Raw genomic sequence first — 24,899 nt, 5'->3', positions numbered from 1 at the left:
GTGGTGTAATTAAGAGTCCTCAGTCCTTCTTACTGTGTTCCCCAGATATTGGCTCAGTGTCAGCTGGTACACGTGTCAAATTCATTCATTATCATCATATTAAAATTGCTACACTTCCATGGCAATGTCTAACCATGGTTTAGTGATATACACACCAGAATTGCCATAGCTTGTTTGGAATGGAATGGAATGGAATGGAATGGAATAGAATATAATAGAATAATTTCGGTTGGGAAAGACCTCTAAGATCATGGAGTCCCACTGCTAACCTGACACCGTGCAGTCCTCCATTGGCTGTACGCAGAGAATAGGTGTGAAGATAGGGGTAGGCTAGAAGTTGTTCGGCAGGTGGGGAAGGAAAAGGGGGCACAGGGTTTCGGAGCCAAATCTCCGCCTGCCTCGAGCACATCACTCCTTCCCCGCCTGCCTCGTGCAGCCCCGGTCCTGGGTGCTGGCATGAGTGGAAGCCAGTGCAGCTCTGCCCGGGGTCCCCCCGCACCGCCGGCCCCGCACCCCCGACTTCACACACCCCGGCCCCGCACATCCCGGCCCCTCACACCCCCGGCCCTTCACATCCTTCACACCTGGCACACCCCCGTTCCCTCACACCCCGGTCCCGCACACCACAGGCCCGGCACACCCCTCACACTCCTCACACCTCTCACGCCCCGCACACCCCTCACACCCCCATTCCCTCACACCCCTCACGCCCTTCACACCCCCGGCCCCTCACACCCCGCCGACCCCCGGCAGCGGCGGCCCCGGCGCGTGGGGCGGGCGGGGCGGCCCGAGCAGCGCGGGGCGCCCCCTGCGGGCGGCGCTGGGGCGGCGCGGTCACGTGGATGTGACAGCGGCAGTGCCCGGCCAGCCCCAGTCGCGGCAGCGGCACCGCAGCGCCAGCGCCGCCGCCAGCCCGAGCCGGGCGGGGACAGCGGGGCCGGGGCCGGGGCGAGGCCAGGGGGAGCCGCCGCCGCGGTGCCGGGCGGCGGCGGGCGGGGGGTGGGCCGGGCGCGGCGAGGATCCGATGCGGAGCGATCGCGGGCGGGCGGCGGGAGCAGCCATGGCGGGGCCCCGCTGAAGGAGGCGGCGAAGGAGGAGGAGGAGGAGAGGGGAGGAGAGGAGAAACCTCCGCATTCCCTCCCTCCGCGCCCCGTCCCCCCGTGCGGACCGCCCGCCCGCCCGCCTCCCCCTGCATGCCCGGCTGAGACCGCGGGGAGGACTCAGCCACCCGCCGCGGCCCCGCCGCCTTCCCGCGCCCCGCCAGCCGCGGACAAAGGGGGAGAGCGGGCAGCCAGAGGAGGGGAGAGCCCGTCCCCGCCGCGCGAGCATGGCGGACCGCAGCCTGGAGAGCGTGTCCCTGCCGCTGGAGGTGCGGGCCCGGCTGGCCGAGCTGGAGCTGGAGCTCTCCGAAGGTAAAGGCGCGGCGGGGTGGGCGCGGGCGGCGCGGCAGCGGCGCGGCACCCCCGGCCCGCTCCCCCATCGCGCACCCTCCGCCCTGCGGCCCTGCGGGGCCGGCCCCAGCCCGATGGCGCCCAGGGGCTCCCCTGATGGCCCCTGCCCCTGTCGGGGACCCCGGCGCGGGGGTTTTGTTCTACCTGCGAGCCCCCCGCGCTCCGGCGCGGCGCGGGCGGGGGCGGCAGGGGGCTCTGGCGGCGGGGCTCGGCCGCGCACGCGGTGGTGCGGGAGCTGGAACAATCCGTGGGGATGGCTGCTGGGGGCTCCTGCCCTGCCAGGGAAACGCGGCTTGGCGGAATCGTGCCTTGTACCTGCGAGCCAGCCCCGCTGTGGCCGCATCGAGAGACTCCCACGGAGTCCACGCAGCGTGTGTGTGTCGGCTGCAACAAAATACCCCCTGATAAGGTCGTTGTGGACAATACCAGTCAGGTCACTCAGACGAAACGATATATATATATATTTTTAATCGCGGGATTTTTTTTTTTTTAAATGTATAATTGAAAGATTGTGGTGGCTTCTTGGCGTGGCTGGTTGTGATGCTCCGCCGGTCCCCGGGCTGGGAAGGCGCGCACGCAGCCCGAGCTGTTGCCGTGGCAGGGAGGATGAGCAGGAGCCCCAGCCCGCCCTCCGCTCCTCAGCCCGGCTCCCGCTCCCCGCTTCCATGTGTGCCTGCACGGGAAGGAGCGACAGGCAGGCAGTGAGCAGTGCCTGTCAGTGTCCTCGCTGGTGGCCACTGAGCGACCAGGGTCGTGGAGACGGTTTTAGTGTATCAGATGTAATCGGTGTCTCCCGGAGGAAGAGAGTGGGCAGTATTCATGTGCATTGATGCTAGCGTTGGCTCTTTCCTGGAACGCAAATCTGCTATTAGCTGCCGCCTCTATTTTTTTTTTTTTTAATAATGGCCCCCAAAAATCAGGGTTCGTTCACCACCAAGAGGCTACAGCACTTCATAGAAGGGACAAATGACCCAGCGTGTCCCAAATTAGTTATTGGAAGTGGTCAATATATTGAGCTGTCTGTCTGTCTTCTGTCTTTTTGTAACGGTTTGTAAGGGCTCCGAGCCAGAAAGTAAAATGCGCTGGGGCCAGTTTCATCAGCAGGGAGGAGCTGATGTTGACATTGTGTTTTAACGCTTTGAGGGTGAAGAGAATGAACTACTGAGATTGCCTGTGGCTCTCATTTCTGTGCCTCCCCCTCCCTGTCGGTACCCTGAAAACTTGAAGCGAGAGGAGTTAAATACAGAATTGCCTTTCTGTGATGCGCTGCCAGTCCATTGGCCCTCATCTGTGGTAGTGAGGGTGGGAAGAGCTGTTTGTATCATGGTACATGTAACGTTGTTGCTTTATGCAGAAAATGCTTCTTGGTGTGTCACATCATTGTCTACACACCAATGAGATACTAATTAAAACATCTGTTAGTAAATGCTTCCAAAAAAACCTGAAATAAAACTGGCATAGACCCTCAATAAATATGCTAATGTAGTGTACCAAAGTTGTAATGCAGTTTTATGGTGTGGTTTCTGTTGCTGTAAGCATAATCCAAGAAAGCTCTGAGGAAGTGGGACATGGTTTGAAATTGGGCATCTGTATCTGCAGTGCTGTAACTTCCCTGCAGCCAGATCTGGAATGAGTTTAGGCCACTGACAGTATCTTTCTTTATGTGCCACTGGTGTTACACCCAGCACACGGGGTGGCTCGTGTGTTCTGACTGTGGCAGCCTAAATGAGGATCAGTTGGAATTGGGAAGGCAGGTAAAGAACAGACAATGTCACATTTTCAATGTCTTTCCCCAGGCTGCTCTTAGTGTGTTCTTAGTCAAGTGCATGACAGTCTTCAGTGCCTGTGAAAATGAAATAATTTACTACTTAAAGCTCCTACCTTTAGGCATGTTGCATCTCCTGGCCTGTTCCCAGAATTAGTCCCTACAGAGTGGGATCAGTAATTAGTACAGTTTTATCGTGCTGTAGAAGTCATACTCTGGCCATGCTACTCCTGAGTTAAATGGTTTTCAAGGCAACTCTGTGTTTCTTTACACCCTGAACATGCAGTACCTTCTGCTTGTGCTTTGCCTGGCTGTAATGAGCCAGTCCACTGCCTTCATTCACTGAGATGCACTTATGCAAGTGCATAAAAGTTCACGTGGTTGAGGTTTTAACATGTGTTCTGCTCATGATGTGTTAGGGTGTCTCTGCTGCCTTTGTGAAGCAGGAGACTTTTGGAGGCAATAGCCAACTGCGTGCTTTAATGTGTCTGGGTCTCATTGATAATATTGGGAGCAGAGTGACTGCTGTAATTTATACCCCTTTTTAAAGGGCTTTCCCAAGTCAGACTTGCTAGGAAGATGTTTTTTCAAGTGCTTAATTTCTGAAACATTGTGTTTGTTGTATTGTTTGAGTGTGAGTTTTTATTTCTGGGTGCTGTGGGTCTTAGAGCTGCTGCTTGTACCCAAGCCACGTTGTTCTCTGTGCCAAAACCTGCCATGGCCAGTGCAGCTTTAGGAACAGCTTCTGAAGGAGAGCTGCTGCTTTGTAGAGGAGCAGCAGCAGGATTATTGCGTGGTTATTCCTCAGCTGTGAGCTAAAGCTGTCTCCTTCCTAGCTCTAGGAAGTGTGATAGCGTGGGTCCTACCCACGCAGTGCATCTTGAAGCTGAGCATAGAATAGCTGGTGTCCCTGTGCCCAGACCTGGTTACTGTGCCACTAGCACAGCCTGCATTGTGCAGGTGTTGCAATCACAACAATCACTGCTAGTCCTCATCGCACGTTTCACTTTGGCCGTGGCATTTTCCCCACCCCGTGTCGCCAAATCCTGAGTTCCTGGTTCAGCTGCGCGCTCAGCGTTGCCTCTCTGGCAGCAGAGATGTGGCAGGAGAGCCTCAGGAAGTGTCTGCTGGGCACGTGGCATGTAGGGTTATGGCTTTGTAGACCATAGAGCAAAGTGCTTTTTTTTTCTTTTATTTTTTTTAGCAGTGCTTGTTTGTTGTGCGCTGCTTGCTTGTTGAAAGGGAGGAGGAAGGTCAGAAGGCACGTAATGGTATTCTGGGAAGTTTGTCTCTGTGACAAGCCTAACCTGTTGGTTACTGTGGGCAAGCCACATGCCTTCCACCTCCCCTTTGCTGTGGTCTGAATGGGCTTTTCTTGGTTTAAACGTAGCAATTTCAAAGGTACTATGGATGCAAATGAGAATAACCATTTTAGATTTTGTTAGTTTCGTTAGTATGACTTGGCAGGTGGGGATCAGCCAGGCTCAGAGGTGCTTAGCAGGTTCCTCTGTGGCTGTGTGTAGGTTGAGGAGGAGCCTGGCACTCTGAGAGCCATGTTCACAGTGGTGTGGTGGCATGTAGTGTTACACTCAGCCTCGGGCATCAGCAGCACACTCCTTGTTGGTGTTTTCACTGCATTTTGGGAAGGGGATGTTGCTTCTGTGTTTCTCAGGACACAGTGGCTCAACAGCACTTTAAATTTTTTAAATGTTGGAAGTTGTGGAATCATCCTTGATTCCAGATGTTCTAGAGACACTTGTTAGGCTGTGTTTGAGTGAACATGCTTGGTGCTGGTGTTATGTTCACATTCTCTGACACTGGGGTAGTTTTCCTGAGCTGCTAAAGCTTGCACTGCTCAGAAGTGGCCCTTCTAGGCTGATGCAATCAACATGTCACTCTGCAGTAGCTGTACTTCGGGGCTGCTTAGGATTTTATGAGGTTTTAGTTTTCTAACGATGTATAAAATTGTACTGGGTGGAAATAGATGAATCATCCTGTTTTTTAGAATAGCTTGGGGGTTGTTAACTGAAGAACTGATTAAATAAAACCAGGAGTCCTGAAATGTGCTGTCTTCTTAAAAAAAAAAAAACAAACCAAAAAAGTAATTCTACAACACCTTCATTCTTTAGAACACTTAAGAATTTAAGAAATGCCCCCTCCCCCTTTTCTCATTTTGCCCTTAATTGCAGGGTATACAAGGTTAAATTGCCCTTCCAATTATTTCGTGAACCAAAATTAATTGGGCAAAGATGCTCTATATTTCTTCCAGTGTTTTATCCAAGTGTCAGATAACATAGCAGAAACGCTTAAAGAACCACAGACACCACATGGAAAATTTGAAAACCATCCTGTTCAGAAACTGTTCTCCCTGTATTCCATACTATACTTCCAGTCCTCTTCCATTTTAAACATGTAAAGCATAGCAGATTTCTTTTTTTGAAAATCTCAGGTTTTCTCCAAGGAGCACTTTCAAAAAAAGTCTCAGCAGATCTTTAATAAGCGATTACTTATTCCCAAAGGCACTGGACTTGCAGTCACCTAATTAATTTGGTCCTCTACTTTCACTGTATTGACTGGCTCAATTATATTTGGTAATATTGCTTGGGTTGATTGAGTCACTTTCTGGCCAAGTTTATTATTTTATTAGGTATAAGTTATGTCTTTTGTTGTGTGCCTGTAGTTGCTGTGTTGAGACCGGAGATGTGTAGTTAGCTTCTCTTGTTATTATTTCTCCCCAACATTTGCCAGCTGACTTCACTCACAGAGAGGTTTTAAAGTGTGAAAATTTCAATAACTAGCACACCTCTGTGATTTGGGATGCAGAGTCATCCTTTTAATTCACTCCTTGAGAGATAATGCTCTGCTTGGAAAGTGAGTATCGCCTGTGTAATGACAGAGTGTCTGAGTTTAGATGAGAAATGAACTAAGAAATTCAACACTCACCTTTGCCTCTTGTTTTTTTGAGCTGTTAGGATGCAGTTGACTTGTGTTTTCAGTTATTTTTTTCTGGTGGAGAGAGGACTAATTTACTCAAAATACATAAAGCTGGAATTTTCATATAATTTATAATGAAGGCTAGGGCTTTAAAAATATACTGGATATCATGGAAACTATGATGAAATCAAGAGCACTGTCAACAGAACCCTTTCTTTGTTCAATGAAGCTCCTCTCATCAGCTATTTTGTTTCTCTGATGGTGCTCAAGTTGGAGAGGGATAATAACTTGATTATTTTAAAAACAGGTTCAATTCATTCATGAGTATTTTAAGGCATTGGAATTTGAAGAAATAAAAAATATTTATTTTGAATATTTTTATTTGCTTCCTTCACTGTGCTCTTTGGACTTAAGAGCTTCTACTGGGTGTCGAAAGAATTCTCTGCCACTCCTTCTGTAGAAGTACATGGTAATGCCTTGTAAAACAGCCTATGCAAATGTGCAGGATGTTCCCAGAACAGCTGTCCTGGAGGCATGCTGTAAATATACCTTTATTGCCAGCTGACGTGGAGCAGCGCTGATGCCCAAGGGTTACACTTAATGGATCATTCAGATGATCTTTACTGTGTTACACAACTGACATACTCCAAACGCTTCTCCCAAGGATGTGTGAAAGTTGCCGAGGGGGTGTCAGTTTTATAGGCAAAGCAGGGAGTAAGCAGTGTATTCCTGAGGAGAGCACGGGCTGCAAGGAGCTGCCCTTTGCAGCTTCGGGGCACTTCTGCGAGGCTGTGCCGCACTGAGCGGGAGCCAGCGCTGCTTCCCTTGCCAAACCTGCGTGCACCTGTGGCTGTGAGTCAACTGCTGCCTTTCCCTGCGAGGGACTGACCTGCCTTTGTCAGTCCATCACAAGGGGAATGCACTCATGCTGATTCCAGCAAACCAAGTATCCTTTGGTATCGGAGGAATTTGGGTTTAGCACACCTCTTTCCTTTGTATTAATTTTTCTCGGGGGGGGGGAAAGTGTTTGCATGCTGTCTAAAAGCAAAGATAATGATCTAGTTTTTGGTGCAGGATTTGGTTTGGGAACTGCAAAAATATCACTGTTTCTCTGAAGGGATATCAGCAGATTCTTTTAGGTGTTCCTAGCTTGTTTGTGGTATGGTACACAGAATCCTAAATGTACCGTAGCTCTCCTATACTTAAAAATGCATTGACTGCGTTTTAATTTTTTAAGAGGCTATTTGTATAACGCGTCAAGCAGGACATATAATTTTTTAAAAATAACTGCTTTAATTCCCCAGCAACTGTCAGACAAGATGAGTCACTGCAGTATAAGAATTCACCACAGCGCATCACAGATTTGACACAAACTCTTAATCCATGTAAAATTATGCATGTATATTCCCCTATCTTCCCCAGTGGGTGAGCTTCATTTTTGCCAAACTCATGATGATCCCATTCTGCCTTCTTTCCTCCCCCACCTCCTTTTTTTTCCCCTTTTCTTGAGAACCTCCCTGCTGTCAGTAGCCCCAGCTCAGGCTCTGGATGCAGCAGTCTTTTCCTGGCTTGTGAAGAGCCTTTCCTGATTGTAACCACAGCTCCTGCTTCCCTCCTTGACTCTGGTGGTGTGGGGGCATTTCCAAAACAGGATTGCTCTCTGCAGAATTCTGCTCTTTCCTTCTATTACTAGGGTAAACATATACTGAAAGATGGGAACTGGTTTTATTTAACTCCACTTGGTGCAGCACATTGGGGAATAGCTTGTTTTAGACCTGTGTAAATAAATTTTTTTTTTGTTTTTTCCCCTGTTAATCTTAGCTAGGGCTTCTAATTGCTAGCCAGTATTATTTATCACTAGGATGAAGTGCAACTTTAAAACAGTTTAAAACATTGGGGACTCCATCATATTCTGCAATAAACCAGCAAATACGGGAGTAGAAATACTTCAAACAATACAGCTTGAGACAGATGCTGGGAAGACTGTGGCTTTAGCTGTTCCTCTTGCCACAGAAGAGGAGGTTTCTCCCTTGAAGCCATGTGGAATCCTACCAGGACACTGTGCATGGCTCTCAGGCCATGGAGGGAGGTGTGCCAGAGTGCTTCCTGCAGTCCCTTTTTGGAGAGCAGAGTCCTGGCAGTTTGGTGGGCACAGTCTGTTGGACACATCACCTGCAGTGCTTAGAGCAGCATCAAGAGCCAGGGTGTGGATGATTGCCACATTATTTTACAGCAGGAGTTAATGTTGAAAAGTATAAGATATTTCAGTGATCTCTTTTTAAGACTATTGTTTAAGTGGTTGGATAACTAGAGAAAGGACTCTTATGAAGTATCATTATAACTTGGAAGAGAGAGTGTTTCCTCTGACTTTTGAAGGGCTATTTGCTTTCCAAAGACTGTACCATACATATGCTATTATTTAGGATGCTTGAGGGGGTTTTTGCTGTTATGTGTATTGCTGGGTTTGCAGAATGGTGGCAGTGGAGGGGACAGAGGGATTCTTCAAATGCTGTCTGTGTATGTAAGCAGAAATGGATGTTAGGACTTGTTTGGTCCTGTATCTCTCTGGATTCACAGTCCAGATCTCCAAACTGTGACATCTGCAGTTTCTTCATTCAAATCTTGGCTTGATCTGTATTTCAGATTAAAATATCAAAATGATCTTGTACGTCTGGTCTGGTAAGACCTGCTCAGAAGCCAGGAAAATGTTTCTTATGTTTCTTAGTGAACTCTGTGACAAACACAGAAGTGTAAGTAATGGGGCCTGGTTTTTCACTGGTAGGCTGGTGGTTGAAAGTTTGCCTAGACCAGCAAAAGTTCAGAGACTTTTGGTTGGCGTAGAGACCCAAACTGAGTGTTCTGATGCTCTTTTTCCTACTGTGTGGATGTCCATGTGTCCATAAACAGCCTGGCAAAATAGAGAGACCCTAGCAACAGAGAAAGCAGCCCTGGACTATTCCATCTGTGTGGATCCTCCAGGAAGAGTTACATGGTGTTAGCAGGATGGCTGCAGGGGTCTTGTGTCTATTACTGCCTTTAGTGAGAAAATAGACCAAACTGCTCTTTGGACTTTTCATATCATGTTTCAGAACAGTTCTGGAATTGTACAGAAAATTTCTTTCTGGTAATAGCAATAATAAAACTTCACCCTTTTTCTTTTGAGGCAATATCTTTAGTCATAGTAACTCACATTTTTCATTGTTAAAATTGCAAGGAGAATAAGCAAAATTTAGAATTTTTGGTGCCATGCCTCTTATGCTTATTGAAAGAAATATTTAAACAATAAAGTATTTTTGATGAATTTGTGAACAAATAAAATTATGATGGGATGCAAGCAGTTCAAATTTTCTGAAGAATCTTGAAGTAAAAAATTGAAATGCTAGACTTCTTTGGCAGATGCCTGAGGATGAACAAACAACGGTTACCTAGTGAAACAGCAAAATGTAGAAATATCCCTGCTTTTTCCTGAATGATGATAATGGCAAACTCCTTTGCTTAATTTGCTGGAAGAGCTCAGTTTCATTTGCCATATTTTTTAGTCTGAAAAAATAAGGAATGCTTTCTTTAGTAAGATCCTCTAAGTTTTCTGAGTGTTGTGAAGTGAGAGATTTTTTAGGAAAAAATACTGATGGACTGGGGAGTGATGTTTATTTTTGAGAGGGAAATTAACATGCAGTACTTTTAATTTGTTCTACTTCAAATTTTTTCCATGTTGTAATAGAAAAGGTTGATTTGTTATTTTAAGCAACAACAATGGGACTATCAGCAGTTAAATTTAATATTTTTTATAATGAAAAGAAGTCTTGAATTTTATGTTTATGAATTTTATGCTGTTAAAGTTTGGCACATTCCAGTCGCAAGGTTATATCTGTGTCTCTTACAAATGCTGACTTCAGACATTTGTGTATCCATACCACAGGCTTGGCAGAATTGGACAAGCAGTTCAGAAGAGATCTGGAAAAGTGACCAAGAGTAGAGTCATGGACATTGGGGATTAAAGCAGTCTTAATAAACATTGTCTGCCAGGAGAAAGATTAGAGTTTATTTTGATTATTTGAGAAGTCCTCTATTGGGGATGGAGGAATATTTTCCCGTACTGTAAAGCATTAACAGTCCAAAACATGAGAAGATTCAACTCCTAGGAATGGAAATCAGACAAATGGAGGTTGAAGATAAGACAGAAAATACTAATAATGCTAGATAAACACTGAAACACTTGCATAGAAGAGAAGACTCAACAGCTTTCTAAAAAAAAATCAACCCACAAGTAGAACTGATGGATGGCTCTTTTCTAAGACAAAATAAATGTAAGAAGTTTGTGTGTGTACATAGGTATGTAAACCACTGAAGCCACCCTTGACCAGAAATACACTGGTTCAGGTATTTTTGTAGTGGCATTTTTTAAATGTCTAGCCCAATATTATGATATATGTTTTCCTGGTAACTCCAAAAGGCACTGCAACATCGTAGAATTTCAGGTTTTGTATGTTTTTAGTATTTTACTAGAGATGACTTGACATTTACTTGCAGTAGTAATTTGTTTTAAGTCAATATTGAACACTGTAAGGATGTGCATACATTAGAGTTTGAGAGGGTATCAAAGGCAGCTGCTCTGATAATTCTTGCTTAAATACTGGCTACTCATATATTTGCCTGTAGCTCAGGGGACCTCTATGTAAGCAAGAAGTAGCAGAAAAATAACATTTTTAAAAGCTTCTTTAAAGTTTATTGTACTTTGCTTAATCATTGTTTTTTACATTAAAATATTGTCCATTGTAATAATTTGGGTTAAAAATAAGAAGGTACTCACTTCCTCTGAAGAGTAATCCTTCCTGTATGCTATGCCAAGGTTGCCCTTTGCTGTGATGTCTCTGCTTCTGCCTCAGTGGCTGCCTGTGGTAACTTGTACTTGCCCTTCATTGCAGTGATGGGTGAAGGGGTAGGAGCAGCAAAAGTGGCTCTGTGCTTTTGTGCTGAACATCTGTGACAACTGTTTGGTTTGTTGGGAGTTTCACAAAGCTGGTGTCTGACCTCCAGCAGTCACTTCTGAGCAAGGTGAAACAGAGAACATATTCCTTTGTTTGCACTGGGAGAAGATGCTTGTTGTTGCTTAACCCAGACCTTGTTTTTCTTCCTGAGCGCAATAATGCTGTGGCTGGTATTGTCTGCTGGTGGTAATTGTGAGGAAGATGAGGGCAACTCTGATATTTCTTTCTTGTCTTTGAAAGTCAGCCTTCTGTCTGTTTTTTGTTCTACCAAAGATGCTGTGGGGACAGGAGAGGTGATTGTGAGAAGTGAGGAAGCTGTGTGTGGGATGCATTCAGCCAGAAATAGCTCCAGCAATGCTTAATTTCATCTTTGACTGCTGGACCTTTCACAGACATTTGGTAACTTGTGGTAACCCAGTCCCTAAGAGCTTGCTCTCCATAGAATAGGAAGCCTGGATCCTTTCTCATCAGTGCCAGTTTCTCTCTCCTGAGGGGAATCCCAGCTGGGATGCACCAACTCTTTGTGCTGCTGAAGAAATACTCTGGGCTCTTTTCTGTCCTGAAGATAATGCAAAAACCACAAAATCTCTGAAGCATGAAGTCCTCTTACAGTGTGATGCTGTTTGTCATTCCTAGGTGGTGGTCTGGCTTTGGCTGACCTGCAAAGTGCTTTTCTGTGTATTTTGATAAGGATATTTTTGATAAGTATCACCTGCAAGGTTATGTCTATTGTACATCATTCAAAACGTGAAATTGCACGTGTATATTTCTTCAAACACACATTGTGATTGGTAACTTCTGGTAAATAACAAATACAGTTTCAGATTTGACTTTCCTTATGAGCTATTCTGGTGCAGGATAAATACTAGAAACACCACCAGGCCTCATCTGCCAGCTTGGTCCTTTGTGCCTTCTTCGGAGCAAAGCAAATTGAGTATCTAGGACTAGATTAGACTGAAGTTGGGAAGAAGAAGCCAACTCTTCTTTAAAGTGAGCTTTTAACTCTCAACAGCTTTGTGCTCAGACATGGAGGAAACTGCCAGCAACCTCTCCCAAAACATCACTTCCATGTTGCAAAACCAGCACCATTTTACAGGTTTTTTACTCTGTCATAAATCTGCTCTAACTCAGACACCCAAAGAAGTCTCCCTTGACTTTTCCCTAGAGTAAAAGGTTCTTTGGCTAATGGATATCTTGTAAAAAGTGATAGTTTGAAAATGGTAGGCAGTAGATGCTACCTAAATGTCTTACTTAAGATTTTGTGAAACATATTATGTGTCCTTCTTCCTCAGAAATTGCTTACATAGTTGTGTTAGAGTTAAGAGAGGATAAAGCATCTCAGTGCCCACATTGTTCTGAAATAGTGTGGCACCTGCTCTTCTCCAGGCTCCTTTTGAGAATGTTGCATGACTTGTCATGGACTGGGTTACCCCCTTCACTGGTTTCTTCATTCCACCCTGAGCCCAGCATGGGCAATAAAGCAGCCACACCTCACAGAGCTGGGCCCCTAGGAGAGTACAGTAGGAATTGCAATAAAATTACAAAAGGAATTCTAGTTGAAAGCTGGTTGAAATCTCCCTAAAATAGAAGTATAGAAAAATTTTCAATGTAAAAGCTGAAGCTTCATTTTCAGGGGCTCAGATAAGGAGGGAGTGTAAGTTTTTCAAAAATAAATTCTTGTATTTATTTTTTCACTCAGAATCAAGTCCAGTTCACCTAAAAATAAATGGCAAAAGCTATGCTGGCATCAGGACTGCACTAATGGGTGTACTTCCCTTAAAGCTAGGTCTGTGAATAGTCAGAAGCAGTCTGTGATATTTAAGGGTCTGTGCTAGGGTGTATGGCAGAAAGAAACTGATACTTTTTCTTCACTTTGTGTGCAGTTGTTTGTGGTACTAAGAACACATTTTGTGTTTGAGACTTAGCATTTACTTATATGGAACAAGGGGCCCTGATTTACTCCCAGAGGAAAGATGGGGACCTCATTCAGGACTGGGAAATCAGTCCATATTTAGAGAAGTTGTCACCCGTTTGCTGGAAGGAACTCATTACCACAAAAGCTCTGTAACATTTCTGATGCTTTAATACATGGTTGGCATCACCTGTTTGTGTGTGATAGAAAGCCAGCATATGCCTTTTATTTCAGTTTTTATCTTCTTCTCACCTGTTTCTCCACCCATTGTTTAATTTCTGACTTTCTTCTCCCTAAAGCCATCTGGCTGTGGTGTGGCCTGTCAGGGTCATTCCACCATCCTGCCCCACCTTCCTTGGTCATCTCTCTTTCCACCACTACTGGAACAGTAGACTTGGTGCAGGATCAGCAGGTAATTCATGTGATGCCCCCTTTTACAATTGCTACATGTGAAAGATTGCTCATGAAGCATGTCAGGGCCAACATGTTGCAAATTGAAATCTTTTATTCTTAAATTGATTTCAAACAAATATTTGTCGTGGGGTAACACACTTGTTAACTGCTGAAACTTAGTCTGTAGAGACACTAGCTGAATGATGTGTTCTGTTAGTCATGCTTGATGTTTGCTTTTTTGCTTATTGTTATTTAGTTCTACTTTGTCGTGTTTGCTTAGAGCTAGATTAGGATATTCTCTGTGCAGGGTGAGGCATTTATGGAAGATGTGCATCTTAAATTTCTTGAAATCTGATCTAGAGCTAAGTCATGACATCTATTTTCCATCTAAAAATGCATTTCTCTTAATTATATCTCCATTCAGTGGGGGTGGGGTTTTTTTTTTCCCTCTCAATTCACGTGAAACCCACACTAAACAAAAACACAGCTAATAGAGACTAAAATTATAAAGGAACTACTTGCAAAGAGCTGGCAGTGCTGTCTACATGATGAAAGTAATTTAAATTGTTCAGGCATAAAGCGTGGATTAGAAACTGCATCTTCAAATCATCTTTGCATATTTATGAGTACACCTGTTATATAAGCAGAGGAAAGTGCTGAGATTCCTCCAGTTCTCTGCCACCGTTTGCAGGGTGAAGAAAGAGCAAGATCGTTTGTCAGGGTAAGTCTTTCAAATCCAGAGTGGAGCCTTATCTGCCTAATAGCCTAATAGCAGAGAAAGGCACTGTTTGTGTTCAGCAGGGCTGCATTCATGTGACTGTCAGGGGCTGAATTACTGCTCCCAGTGCTAAATAAAGATTCCTGCTCCCACCCTGCCCCTCCCCAGCACTGTCATTTAGCACAATGTGCAGCATGGCTGTAAAACATCCCTGACATACTGAAGCGTGTCTCCTTTCACACTTGTATGTGGAAAAGAAGAAGAAAAAAAAAATAAAGAGCCTTCTCCTTGGCTTCTGTGAACTTCCTGGCTGTGGAGGGTTCAGTGCCAGCTGGGGCAGAGTCATGTTACTTGCACCTATTTTCCAGCACCAGGCCTATATTGAGGAGAAGAGCTGGATTGTGTGATTGCTGTATCCTGCACCGCTTCTCTGCTCAGTGCAAATGCTGTGCCCAGTTTAGCCTCTGGTGTTAACACAAGTGCCCACAAAATGCAGCTTCCTGGGGAGCCAAACTTGGAACAGCAGGGCTGGGGGTTGTATACCCTGTGGTGTGAAGCTGGATTTTAAGTCCTTTTCACTGTCACTGCTGCCTTGCTGCTGTTTGCAGCTGGGTTATGATTCCACTGATGTCTGGGTTTATAAATCAAACATAAACAAAACCAGCAGAAGCAAAAAAAGGAAGAAAATCTTGTAGAATATTTTTTTTTATTTTTTCCTTCCCCTGAGGAAGGAAAATTTCTTTTTGTAGCACTTCAAGTTGGATCAATTCAACAGTCTGCTGTAAAGTGCAACTTCAGAAATAACTGCGTCCTGCTGAGAACAGGGCTCTGAACAGTAGGCATGGAGAAAGAGATGGGTGCATTGAGAAGGGGTGCATGTGTAGAAGCATCTTAATCCAGTTTTTCTGCTGAATAAAATAATTTATAGGACTACACTGAACAAAAGGGAAACATTTTGTTACTGTGAGGCGCTGTTACCCTTGCACAGGGTGGCTGTGGACTCCCTGTCCTTTGAGATGCTCAGAAGCTGTCTGGATGTGGTTCTGGGTGACCTGTTCTAGGTGACCCTACTGGAGAGGGAGATTTGGACAAGGTGATCTCTAGAGGCTCCTTCCATCCTCAGGTATTCTGTGATACCCCCTGAATTTCCACCCTTTCACTGATAAGTAATTTTGTGCTTCCCAGCACATTTCTCATGGATCTCACACTGTGTGTGGTTCTTGGAATGGCACACTTGGCCTCTCCTGCAGTGAGTTTTTACCTGAGATCTGCTATAACACCAAGTTTTAAAATTTTGCATGTAATTATGACTTGTGCACTTTAGTGATAGTCAGCAAAAGTATGCCACGTGAGAGGTGAAGCACAGTGCATGAAACAGGTATTTGGTTCTGAAATTGTTCCCTTAAAATAATGATACTGGTTTTTGTATGCAAAACTTGATAATGGCAGTAAATTTACATTTTATGTAAATGAACTAGAATCCAAGCATGGGTAAGGATGCTTGTGATGATTTTAATACTCTCATTATGATCATCACTCAGGTGTATGACTGTCAATTAAACAATTCCTGTTTTTTTTTTTTCTGGATGATGAAAGTATATGCTTGTTTATATCTGTGGAAAAGTATTTCTTTGGTTCTGTCAGGAGCAGGGAAATGAGCAGAACTGAATAGCTCTGAAAATATTTTTGTTCAATTACTTATTAACACTGATTTTAGATATGAAAATACCTTGAATGTTGATGAGATCTTTTATTACTTTTATTGAAATCTGTTTTGAGAGTAGAATGCAGCTTAATCATGCAATTAAATAGTGCATATTTTTTCAAAGTTTCATGTGAATAATGCAATAATGAGTCCCCTGGCAGAGCTAGAATCAGTCACCAATACTTTGGCATTGTAGAACAACCCAAGTGAGCCTTCTTATGAAAGTGATTTGGTGGCTGTGGTCCTCAGATGAATCTTTGGCCTCACACTGTTAATACTTTCTCAGCCATCAGGCTTCCTTTTCCTCTCTAAAAAAAGCAAAACTGGACTGTGTTTTTTGGGCTATGAACACAGCTTTCAAATATGGAAGAACTGCCATACCCACATCATCTCCTGAGTGTTCAGTGAGCAGCTGGACATAGCTTTTGTGAGAGAATGTTATGTAGAGTATGGTCCCAGTTCAGCAAGGCATTTTAGGCATGTGCTTCAGTCTCATTGATACTGCCAGTTCAACTTCAACCAAATTGTCACACACAGAACGAGCATGTTTGTCTCCTGTATGGAAAAAAAAAATATTGGCATCTTCATTGCTTGCTTAAAAAAGAGAGTCAGTGTTAAATCAAGGGATCAACACTCTTTCTTTTGGATTACTGCATAAATGGAAAGGGATCTTCAAGCATTTTTTGTTTGAATGATGCTTCACTATATGTTTAAGGTCAGGTCATTAGGTGAAGAATGGAACTGACCATAGTGTGTCTCATTTTTGTGCTTCCTCAGTGCTTTATTAAATTTGGAACAAAAAGAGAGTAACTCCGTGAGAGTGCATGTCAGCTGAGGAATTCCATCATACAATGTATGTTGTGGTGAAGGACACTTTCAGTAGCTTGTGAGAAGACAGGGCAGGGTCTGCAGCCAAACATGTGCAATCACCTTCAAATCCCAAGGCAGGTTCTTGCTTTCAAGTCAGTAAGGAAATAAGAGAATACAGGGATTGCCTTTCCTCCTGAATACAAGTTGATTTAAGCAGCCATCTTCTGGAAAATGTTTTGAAGCGGTTTCTCTTTACCTTCTGCTGCAAGGCAAGAATCGTGAGGAAGCAAGGAAGCATTGCTCCAGCCTTGTTCTTTCTGCTTTTTCTAGTATTGCTTTAAAAAAAGTGGTTCATAGACCAATTACTGTAATCACCAGCCAAAGACAAAAATATCCGTCTCCTCCTTTCCAGGGCTGGGTTTGCAGCTCAGGGATAAGAAAAATCTGGATCCAACAGGGTAATTTCCTGAAGACTGTATTCAAGCCATTCTCTTATGGGAAAAAGAATCAGTTGAGGGGGGGGTGAGAAGATATTTAATTTCTTGACAGGATTTTCAAAATATCAAAAGAATGGGAGAAGCCAAGGGGTTGGTGTCTCTGTCCTTTGACATTGTATGTCAAAGACATTGTTTCTGTTTTAGGAATTTGAGAGTGTATTGCTGTGTTCAACATGAGATAAAAGATTCTGTTCAGGACTATGAGATAGATTTAAGACTACTTTTTTATTTTCATCTTCCTTTTACCATTCATCATGGTGTTTTCCTGGTGTACTTGGAATCTACTGAACTTGGTCTGAAGCCTCATGGCTCTCTCAATGACTTAGTTTGGCTTCATTAAACTGTATGAAAATGTAGTTGATTCAAAGAGCTTGGTCCATTTGTGATGTCCAGCATTTATGGTGGTTTAGTCCTCTATTATGTGTTTAATAAGATCTGGATAAACTTTTGATTGTGTAGTAAAAATAATGGTCTGCAAAGTCAAGTACGCAATTGTTTCTACCCACTGTTACAGGGTGAGAAGGGTGAGAAGTTAGTCTGTCACTGATAGAATAACTAAAATTTAGACATAAAAATGTGGACTATGGTCTATGTATTCCATTAAAGGCTAAATGTGACACATTAAGGAACTTAATAATTTAGCTGTGAAAACATCTCTTTAGGCAATGATTTATTTTCAGTGATATTTAAGGAAGTAGCTTTTGAAATGTAAAAATCCGTGCACAGACGTCATTATTTTTTGCGAGCAGTGTGTGCGTGTATGTAGGCATATTTAAAGATATAAAGGAATATACATTCATAGAAGGAGGGGAAGGAAAAACCTCACACACTGACTCTTCAAATGAACAAATCTTCCCACTTAAGGGAATGTTATGGGAGGCAGCAGCTCCCTCAGGGATAGGCATGCGCGAGTTACCCCTTCTGAGTCACGGATTTTTCCACAGCTTTGTGGCTCAGATGTGCAAGCCCCTTCCCCACCATGCTCCCAATTCCTTAAATAGCAGCTGAGGTCAAGAAGGACAAGGGACAGATCACTGTCACTAGGAGGCCTTCTAAATCACACCAGGATATGTGAGGTTTCTTGATGCTCAGTCTCAGCTGTCTGGTGCAAGAAGATAATTTTAATCCCATTATATTTATTGCTTCTCAGTAGTGTTTTGGCTTTCATACTGACTCACACCCTTTCAAAGGAGTCACCGATGCTTTTGTTGTTAAACAGACTTAGAAGACATCTCTTTTATAGTTAGTTTTGTGATGTGTGTTTCTGTTCAGTCACGTGAAAGGAATTACATGCTGCCTTTGCTGAATTTGCAACAATGTCTTTTGCCTTGGAACAATTGACCATTATGACATTTGGTACCTCAAAATATGCAGTCAATAAAGTTAAATTCTGTTGTATGTATCTGAGGTTTACTTTAGCATCTTGTGCCTTTTCATTTGCAGTGTCTGGCTATCTGTAGGGGCTCTGGCTCCCACTGAACCAAACTGAGAACTGCAGCAAATTCAGACTCATATAATTGGCTGGGAAAATAATGAGAGAGGGAAGATCCATTTGGCAGACAGGGACACGGACATACAGAAGGTTTTGGGTTGGAAGCAAAAGAGCTTTGAAATCCAAAGCTGGCTCTAAGACTTGCCCAGCAGCTTGAGGCAGAGCTGGATGCTGCTTCTGAGCCAGAGTCCTTCCTCTGTCCTTGGGCTGGTGGCTGGAGGTGCGTGTCAGACCTCCCATCAGTGGCAGAAGCAGTGTTGTGCTCTGCTCAGAGCCTCAGCAGGGCAGGCAGCAAGGCTGCAGTGGGTTATGTCAGTAGCAGCTTGGCTTGCTGATGACCAGTTCTCCTGAAACACCTCTGGATGAATATGTGCCCTTAAAGTTAAGTCTCCAACTAACATGTCAAGAAGCACTCCAGAATATAAATACCAGGAGCTCAATACAGTGTGCAGTGATTATCCCCCACACCCCTTATTTTTTTCCTGTGATGTCTCAAGGATTCATAAGTTGATACCTATTTGGTCTGACCTTTTCTTTCAGGTCATAAGAAATTCAAATATCTGCTGCTCACACAGACATGAAAATGTTCTCCTTGTATTTCCTACCTTGGGTCTAATGTGTTGTGGCTGAGCTACAGTTCTTAGATGCCATTCTTTCCTGTGCTGCAGGAAAAGCTGTACTTTGTTTCCAGATGGTAGATCTCCAGTGGTGATTCATCTTTAGGTTTAGAACAATCTCTTATGTTTGGGAAACTAATACTGTATATGGGTTCTTAAAAAAATATTAGATTCAGACATGAAGTTATGTATTATTGACAAACCTCAGGCTGATATAACAGAGTGTATTGAGGCTGGACATCATTACACTTTTGGAAATGGAATTGCTACTCTGGGAGCACTCTGCTACCACTTAAAGCCAAGAACAAATGTTAGATCTTTCTTTACAGTCTAGCATAAAAAGCTGTGGGGCATTTTATTGTGGATTGTCCTGTGAAAACTGACTGGACTGGAAATTGCAGTGTGACATTTATGTAGAAGAAATTCTTATCAGAGTAGTGTTATAAAGCTGTACAACTGTGGATTATTTTATTTGCTTATGGAAATGTGTAGGCACAAACGTTGCATGGGACACAGTGCTTTTATTATGGGCTTAAGTCATATTGAAACCAATTAGAGCTGAAACACGTGATTATAAGTGGGCATGTACTTGGGGCTTGCATGGCTAAGGACTCTGCTGTCCAGGCATGGCCTGCAGAACTAGAACTAGAAGAAAAAAACATCCAAAAGGGCATGTGAAAAGAAAGGATGCCTAGATAATCCTAAAAGAGTTCAACTGGTTATATAAAGAATTCAGTATGAGAAAGACTATAGGAGACATCACAGCCATTTTGGGACAATACATTGTGTTCAGCATTTTTTGTTCCAGTAGAAGTGAAGTGAACACAAAACCTCCTTCTGTTGCTATTTTTAATCTCCACAATCCTTGCAGTATTGATGTGTTATTGAGTTCTTTAGCCTCAAAGACTTTCACATCTGGAATAAATTTGTTCATTTTTCAAAATTGAGACAACGCTTGATTACAGTGCTCTAGTATTGAACACTGCAAGAGGAGTCCTAAAGAAGGAATAAGCTTGATGGTCCTTTAAATTCTTTTCTTCTACTGGACTAAATGCTTCCACTTTTAAAGCTGGATAAATAGTATTCTGGATGTAGCTATTACTTTTTTAAAATGTTCTTTTAATAGGCAGGAACTGCAGTCTTGGAAACACATGTTTCTTCTTATTCCCTCCTGCCCTTTTTTAAATCTGGCACAGGCAATGAAGGAAAAACAGTAATAGTGTCCAGTGGACAAGGGGAAAAACACGATATTGGAACATTTCATCAGTGAAGCAGCAAGCATCTGTTCTTCAGCACCAAGGCTTTGTTTGCCTTCAGACAGCCGTGTTGTTCAGTGGGATTCCCTCAGGTGGCATTGCCCTGGCCTCTGCACTGTCCCCGTGCTTGTGGCTGGAACTGAGACAGCTGAGGATGTGTGTGGTACCCAACTGTGCCATGCTTGGTTCTGTACATTCCTTAATATCGTGATTAATGTGCTGGACTGTGAATGGAAGGACCTGCTAGCACACATTCACTCCTGCCACGTTTGCTGTGGCTTTCGTGGCTGCACTCAGAGGGAAACAGTGGCAGCTGGATCCCAGCAAGAATGAAAGCGTGTCTCTGAAATTAAACTTTACCAAAAAAAGATGCAACAGGATTGGAAATGTTTGGGTTGGTGTTTCAGGATACTTATTTGACTTTCCCACTCTGTTCCTTGGGGATTTTAAAGCCTGTCTCTAGTGTAAAAATAATTATGGGGTTTATTTTTTCATGTTGGATATATAATATTGGGAAAAAATGGTTGATTTTCAAGGCTAATTGTGATATTTTATCACATTTTTTTTTCATGGCCCAGAAACATCTTAAGTTTGTAGCTTTTAGATTTTTTTCTGTTAATTAAAAAAAAAAAAACCTCAGTGGTGTTTTGTGCATATTGAAGAGGATGGTGAGGATGGTTCTGACTTGGGCAATCAATGAGATGTCCACATCAGTCAGCTGTAAGAAATTAGTATCTGAAAATCAGGGATCAGTTTACACAAAGAGCAATTGATTTCTGTTGCAGCACTCAGGCTGGAAATATGGCATAGGTGTTTATGTGCAATAGACACCTAAGCAATTCTTTAGGTCACTTTCTCCACAATTTCTCATAATTAAGATTTGATATATGAAATAAGAATTCAATCCTTCTGTTGCCTTTCCTACACAGAATTAGTGTGCTGTAAAAGTAGCACCTGAAACCCTAAACCCTCATTTGTCAGGACTGCCATTAAACATCTCCCAAGAGCAGGGAGATTTTCAGTGTGGGCCAGTATTGAAGTGAAGGGAGACAACCCATCTTAATTGATCAGCATCGAACTCCAGTTTATTGATTCAATCAGTCACCTTTTATAACAGTGTTAATTAAGCTCATACATATTGCAAAATCCGAGCTCATCGTAGGTCACAGATTTAAACATTAATCCCTCCTTTTGTTTTCAATACCTGTGGTTTGTTATTGAAACCAAGATTTGTGTTCTCACCCTGATATGAAAGGTTCTCAAAACTTACTTTTACTTTCCCATACTTTATCCAAGGACAAGGTATTTACTTGTTATTGAAGACAGGCTTGAGAACTCTTGCTGTTTACAGAAACATGCCTGGGAAATAGGCTTGAGAATTAGCTGCTTACAGCTGCCTTTTACTTTTCCATCAGCTGTATATTTTCATGGCCTTTTTCCTTCAAGCCATGTCTGAGCAAAATTCTCCAACAGCCCAGCCTGGCTCACATTTGGGGTGCCCAGAGTGCCTGTGTGAGCAGTCAGGTCTGTGCTGCTCCCTGTGCTGGCATGACCTGGGGCAGAACTGTGTCAGTGAGAGCACCAGCAGCCACACAGAAACCTGGGCTCTGCTTCTGCTGTGCCCTGGCCCAGCTGCATTTCTTCGGTATCTCAGCCACCAAGGAAAACCTTTGGTTTTGGGCAGATAACCTGAGAACAGCCTCAAAACTGAAGCTCTTTGCTGAGAAATGCATGTAAATGGAAGAATGCAAACCAGCCTGAATTCTGTCCTGCAGCAGCCCCATTTGCCTTGCTTTTTTCCCAAGGGGTAATTAAATAGAGCACTCATATTTCCTAGAAATTATCTATTTAACAGATGGTTAAGACACAGTAAAATAACCTTGCCTTGAGATGTGGAGGTTTCAGGTGTTGACATTCACACTTTTTTTTGAAATAAGAAGAGGGAGCATCACACCGGGGATTGCTGCAGCCTCTGCTGAGTGCTGTGTGCTGCCAGTGCAGAGTTTATGAGCCTGTGGTTGGTGACCTGGCATGGAGGTGACTGCTTGGCTTCCTTATGAGGAGAGGTCATTAGTGAGAAGCAGGAAGAAGAAAATAGAACTGACAGAAAAATAGTTTCTGAATTGAAAGCATCTGGTTTTAATCAGAGATGCTAATAAATACTTTTTCTTAGTTTTGACATCCTGTATTTTGGTCAATTTTTTCCCATTTTTTTCCCATGATCTGATGTCATCACTGGATCCACCAAGCAGTTTCAGAACTATTGCTCTAGATTGCATCAGGATATTAAAATTTTTCAGTTTTGACCCAGGATCCTTTCTTAAAACAGTATGCAGATGACCCATTTGAATAAAATCTTGTAAATTTTAAGCAATGTAGATTGTAGAACCAAAAGCAAGTTGAATCAAACTGTTTGTGACTTCAGTGGGTCCTTTCTTAGAATTTCAACCTTGTGTTGAGTGTATTTCCAAAGTCATGGGAATATGGGGGGCATGAGTAGGGTGTAGAAAAACACTGATTAAAAAGGGCTGTCTCTTCTTTGTGATTTTTATTTCCTGTTTCCTCCCTTGTCACGTCTCTGAAAATACATGAAATAAGTCCCTTCAGGCCATGTTCTTGTGTACTTAACTCTCAGAGGATAAAGTTATGCTCAGGGGAAAGGAATTGACTCAGATTTATGACTAACAATGTAAGTTTGCTATCAAGAAGGTATAAAGTTTTATTTACAACCGTTTAAAGCAAAATAATAACCAGAGTTATCAGTAAATGACAGTAATGACTGTCATAAAAAGGTACAGTAATTCCATATTTAATAATTTTTTTTGTTTAAGTCTTTTAACGTAAGAAGTAATAATGTTAACATTTGTGGATATTTAAAATATTTCTTGTCTCTGTACACTGATGCATTCCTCATCTTATGTCCCATCTTAAAGAAGTGAGCTTGACTCTCACCCTGCTTCAGAGTAACTGGACTCCAGCTTCTGGTGTCAAGGAGAATTTGTAATACCTGAAAATAATATTTCAGGGGTTTTATATTTATAAATTTATAAGGGCTAACATTTTTATTTTTGCTGTATTTTCAGTAAGACCAAAAAGGGAAGGGGCAGAGGCAACATTGGAAGTCCAGTTATGCCAGGAAATTTGTGAATGAGGGTATTGGTATTGCTGCATGCCATTTCTTCTGTCCCTTGACTGTGACTGATTTAAGAAAATGCTCCATTATGAGCTTATGTTAATGTGTAAGAAGGGCAGTATTTATAATAAATAAAGGTTGTCCTAAATGTGGATGCTTTTTTCTTAATGAAAACATTTTAGAAACATAGTATTTTCTGTCTTAGCAAAATGAAAAACAAACAAGAGTGGAAAAGCATGCCTGATTTCTATTCTTATCCTGAATTTGTATGAATTTGCTGTATTAATCTAGCTCCATTTGCTCATGTTGGATCTCTGTGTAGATGACTGGTTTTTTGGCTCTGTTGCTTCTTCTAAATGGGTGCCACTTAGTGCAACAATGTGCCTAATGGAGTCTAATTCTGTGATCTGCAGTTTTGGGGTTTTATTATTATTAATGTGTGGTTTCAGTGTTCTGGACTTTTTTTTTTTTATGAATTGTTACAGTTTACTTTGTAAGATGATAAATAAAGTTAATGATTAACTGTGTTCTGCCAAGAATTTGTGTGTGTTTTGGTTTTGGTTGAGTGACAAACTAAGCAGCCCCTAAGTATATCTGAATTTTCTTTAGCTGTTCCAGCCCTAAATGGGTAGGGTTGCCTCTCATGCATTTTGGTGGTATCATGCCACATCAGTGAAAATCCTTGTGCCACATCTGCTTGCATGAACTGGCAAAAATTTATTGCATGTGTACAAAAATAATGCAGCATTAACACATACCTTTGAAGCAGTGGCATTGTTGAGAACAGTGTGTGTCCTGATACTTGTTCAGTGTTTCTCATTAATTCTTAGCTCATCCTGTGTGGCTATCATCCTGGAATGAAAATTGTAGGCCTGGCTGTGATGCTGGAAATGTAAGTTAGTTAATTTGCCATAAAGACGTTAGAAACAATATGGTCAGATGACATAACCCCAAATCTCATTATTAAATCACTTACATCTTGCAAAGGAATGTTCTTACCACATATTAATTTTCAGTGGACAGTGTTTCTTTTTGTGTTTGAAATAGTGCATTGTGTTCCAGAAAACAGTGTCACACAGTAGCATGCCAGAAATACAGATGTAAAAGAAATCTTACAACATTCTTTTTTTCTGCACTGGTTCTGAGCAACATTATCTTTCTTTGGGTTCTCTATAAAGATCTGCTGTGATGTCGTTTCACATCTTCCTTCCTATTTCAGTTCATCTTC

At 42.9% G+C, this 24,899-nt stretch overlaps 1 protein-coding gene across 6 annotated transcripts in view; it reads left to right on the top strand.

Annotated features, from left to right (window-relative positions):
* The first annotated feature begins 846 nt into the window (after nucleotides 1–846).
* The window catches only part of DIP2C (disco interacting protein 2 homolog C), a 310,834-nt gene continuing 286,781 nt past the window's right edge, over nucleotides 847–24,899 (top strand). For 3 of the 6 annotated variants that reach the window (XM_074554492.1, XM_014269188.3, XM_005480400.4), the window contains exon 1: nucleotides 847–1,412. In XM_074554492.1, coding sequence (XP_074410593.1) covers nucleotides 1,328–1,412 — 85 coding nt within the window. In that variant the 5' untranslated portion in view covers nucleotides 847–1,327. The remainder of the gene's footprint in view (nucleotides 1,413–24,899) is intronic. The other 3 variants (XM_005480402.4, XM_005480401.4, XM_005480403.4) reach the window with 2 other exon arrangements.

Source organism: Zonotrichia albicollis, chromosome 1, assembly GCF_047830755.1.
Source record: "Zonotrichia albicollis isolate bZonAlb1 chromosome 1, bZonAlb1.hap1, whole genome shotgun sequence".
Classification (NCBI taxonomy): Eukaryota; Metazoa; Chordata; class Aves; order Passeriformes; family Passerellidae; genus Zonotrichia; species Zonotrichia albicollis.
The sequence above is the reverse complement of the archived record's forward strand: the minus strand, read 5'-3'. Positions and strand labels throughout refer to the sequence as shown.